This window comes from Acanthisitta chloris, unplaced genomic scaffold, assembly GCF_000695815.1.
Source record: "Acanthisitta chloris isolate BGI_N310 unplaced genomic scaffold, ASM69581v1 scaffold45296, whole genome shotgun sequence".
Lineage (NCBI taxonomy): Eukaryota > Metazoa > Chordata > Aves > Passeriformes > Acanthisittidae > Acanthisitta > Acanthisitta chloris.
This window is the reverse complement of record NW_008680627.1, coordinates 1-3,654: the sequence shown is the minus strand read 5'-3', so window position 1 is coordinate 3,654 and position 3,654 is coordinate 1. Positions and strand designations below refer to the sequence as shown.

General features: G+C 51.0%; 1 protein-coding gene across 1 annotated transcript; it reads left to right on the top strand.

Moving 5' to 3' along the window:
* Positions 1-362: 362 nt before the first annotated feature.
* On the top strand, positions 363-3,502 carry ATP13A1 (ATPase type 13A1; the record flags this gene model as incomplete). Its single annotated transcript, XM_009077753.1, has 6 exons — positions 363-484; positions 800-972; positions 1,412-1,526; positions 1,752-1,948; positions 2,540-2,682; positions 3,391-3,502. Coding segments are annotated over 6 exons (862 nt in total), but the record flags the coding sequence as incomplete, so codon positions are not given.
* Positions 3,503-3,654: the final 152 nt, after the last annotated feature.

Genomic DNA, 3,654 nt, shown 5'->3' with positions numbered 1-3,654 from the left:
ATTCCCAGCCTGAATTCCCAAATTTTGGATTTGGGCTCTTCTCTCTGAGCCCCAGACTGTCCCTGGAGTTCCCTTGGAGCTTCCCACACCCATTCCCAGCCTGAATTCCCAAATTTTGGAGCCTTGGGCTCCTCTCTCTGAGCCTCAAACTGTCCCTGGATCTTCCTACTCCCATTCCCAGCCTGAATTCCCAAATTTTGGAGCCTTGGGCTCCTCTCTCTGAGCCCCAAACTGTCCCTGGAGTTCCCCTGGATCTTCCCACTCCCATTCCCAGCCTGAATTCCCAAATTTTGGAGCCTTGGGCTCCTCTCTCTGAGCCCCAAACTGTCCCTGTCCCTGGAGTTTCCCACTCCCATTCCCAGCCTGAATTCCCAAATTTTGGAGCAGGAGCTGGTGGTGACGACGCTGAAAGGCCTTGGCTACACCACCCTGATGTGTGGCGACGGCACCAACGACGTGGGAGCTCTGAAACACGCGGATGTGGGTGAGTCCAAGGGCTCCAAATTCCAGGAATTCCTCCTTCCCCCCCAGGCCTGACCTTTCCATGGAATTCCCAGGCCTTGGATCCACCTGCTCCACATTCTTTTTGGGAAGCTAGAAAGGAAATCAGGAGCATTCCCTATATGGCTACCAAGAGGAATGAGCTGCCAAGGCTTTTCCCATGGAATAGCATCCCTAATTTTTTTCCCCGAGCTCTCGGAGCAGCACCGGATTCCCTCCTGGTTCAGGGTGGGAATAGCAGTTGGGAATTCTGTTCTGGTCAGAGGGATCACAGCTCTTGATCCTTGTTTTCCTCCAGGTGTGGCTCTGTTGGCCAATGCTCCCGAGAGGATTCCCGAACGGAAAAAGAGACCTAAAGATGGTCCTGGAGATGGGAAAACTGCTGTGGGAGTTGGGAATGTCAAGCCAACATCCCGTGGAGCCAAGCACAGGGTGATATCCCAGAGGGAAGAGCAGTTGGCCATCCACAGGGTGAGGATCCAGAGGGTTATCCATAGGGATTTCTTCCTTCCCTGTTGATCCAGGAGAACTGGGAATGCTGGGAGGGAATGGGAATCCTGGAATAGTTTGGGTGGGAAAGGAGTTTAGCTCTTCCAGGTCTATCCCTGTGTCCTGTCCCTCCATCCCTGTATCCTGTCCCTCCATCCCTTATCCCAAATCCTTCTCCAGCTCTCCTGGAATGAGCTCTGAGATCTCCCTGGAATTTTCTCTGCTCCAGCTAAACATTCCCAGATCATCTCCAGCCCTTGGAGCCTTTCCAGGAGCTCCATGGGATGATCCCAACCTTCCCACATCCCAAGCTGGATTTGGGTGGGGGAATGAATTCCCATCCACCCTCCCAACTTTTCCTTGGATCTTTTTGGCTTGGGATGAAGAGATGGGAATTTTATCCACCTTTTCCCATCCTCAGGAACGACTGAGCCAAGTGCTGAAGGACTTGGAAGAGGAACGAGCTCCGGTGGTGAAATTGGGCGACGCCAGCATCGCCGCTCCCTTCACCTCCAAACTCTCCTCCATCCAGTGCAGTAAGTACCTGGAAAAAAAAACTGGGAAGAACCCATGGGAATAACTTTGGGATAAGGACAAACCATCCAAACTCATTACTTGCTCATCCTCTAGGAGATTCCTCAAGGTTTGGGATAGAGTTGGGATGAGAACGACGGACGGAAGAAAGACCCAACGTTGAGGGTTGTTTTTTTTTAGGTTTGGAGAGGGGGATAATTCCCAACTTTTCCTACTTTTCCGTGCAGTTTGCCACGTGATCAAGCAGGGAAGATGCACCTTGGTCACCACTTTGCAAATGTTCAAGATTTTGGCACTCAACGCTCTCATCTTGGCCTATAGTCAAAGTGTTCTCTACTTGGAAGGAGTTAAGTTCAGCGACTTCCAGGCCACTCTCCAGGGACTTCTCCTGGCTGGATGTTTCCTCTTCATCTCCAGATCCAAGGTGAATGTTGGGAATGCCATTGGATGAGGCTTGGGCCAACCCAACACCACCAGCCTTTGGGAAAAAGGATCTTTTTTTCCCTCAAAAAAAAATCTCATTTTGGTTCAGGATGGCCCTGGAGTTCCCCTGGAGCTTCTCACAGCCATTCCCAGCCTGAATTCCCAAATTTTGGAGCCTTGGGCTCCTCTCTCTGAGCCCCAAACTGTCCCTGGATCTTCCCACACCCATTCCCAGCCTGAATTCCCAAATTGTATCTCCCCTTGGATTTGGGATATTCCAGAGGTCATTGCATCCCTCAGGAAGCTTCTCCTGGTCTCACCTGAAGAATCCCATGGAAAAAAAGGTTCACTTGAGGCTTTTCCTTGGAATCTTGGAATTTAGGGAATGCTGGAATGGATTGGCTGGGAAAAAAACCTGGAAAATGATCTAGATCCTCACAGGGAATGGACACCAAATCCTATCCCACCTACCTTGGCTACTCCAAGGTTGGAACAACTCCGGCTAAACTCCGGAATCTTCGGAGATATTCCCTAAAAACCCAAGCCTGGTAGGATTTGGGAATGATCCAACTCTTCCTACTCCTTTTTCCAGCCCCTGAAAACATTATCCAAGGAACGACCTCTTCCCAACATTTTCAACCTCTACACGGTGTTGACAGTTCTGCTGCAATTCCTGGTGCATTTCCTGAGCTTGGTATTCCTGTATCGCGGAGCGCAGGAACGCAGCGGAGCCAGGTGGGAATCTCGGAGCAATTCCGGGTGGGAATGATCCAAGGAAACCTCAGAGCATCTTCCAGAGGAGTTGGGAGAAAGGATGGGACACTGGGAATGGTTTCCCCCCAGGAAAAGGGAAATTTGGGATGGAATTCCAAGCTGGAAAAGGGTGTGAAGGGTTGGGATGGAATTCCATCCATCCCAGTTGTGGCTGCTCCAGCCCTGGGAGTGTCCAATCCAGAGCTTGGAGCCAAGTGGGATAGGGAATGTGTCCACATGAGGACACAGGTGGGATGGGATGATCCGTCGGATCCGTTGTCCCAAGTTTTTTTCCAGCTTTCCTGGAGCTCCTGGAAGTGACTCTGAGGTCTCTTTGGAATGTTCTCTGCTCTAACTGAACATTCCCAGTTCTCCCAGTCTGTCTCCAGGGCAAAGCTACTCCAGAATCCTGGAATTATGGATTGGTTTGGGGTGGGAAGGAGCTTCAAGCTCACCCAGTTCTACCTTCAACCATGGGAAGAGATAATTCCATGACCTGGGAATTTCCAATCCTTATCCCACCTGGATCCGTGGACGAGAATCCGACGTTTTCCCAACACTTCCATCCTTGCTCTTCCCTCATCCATCCAAGTGGCTCTGTCCAGCCAAAGCAGGATCTGGAAGGATCCAGAGGGAATATTCTCCAGGTGTATATCCAGGTGTGTGCTGAGCTCCAGGATTTTCCTGCAGGCAGGAAGAATTTGTGGATCTGAGTAAGGAATTTGAGCCCAGCCTGGTGAACAGCACAGTTTACATCCTCTCCATGGCCATGCAGATGGCAACGTTCGCCATCAACTACAAGGTCAGTGCCAAGGAGGGAACAACCTGGCTCAGGTGGGGCCAAAAGGGGCTCAGGTGGGTCCAGAATCATCTCAGGTGGATCTAAAGGGTCTCAGGTGGATCCAAAAAGGTCTCAGGTGGGTCCAAAATCATCTCAGGTGGATCTAAAGGGTC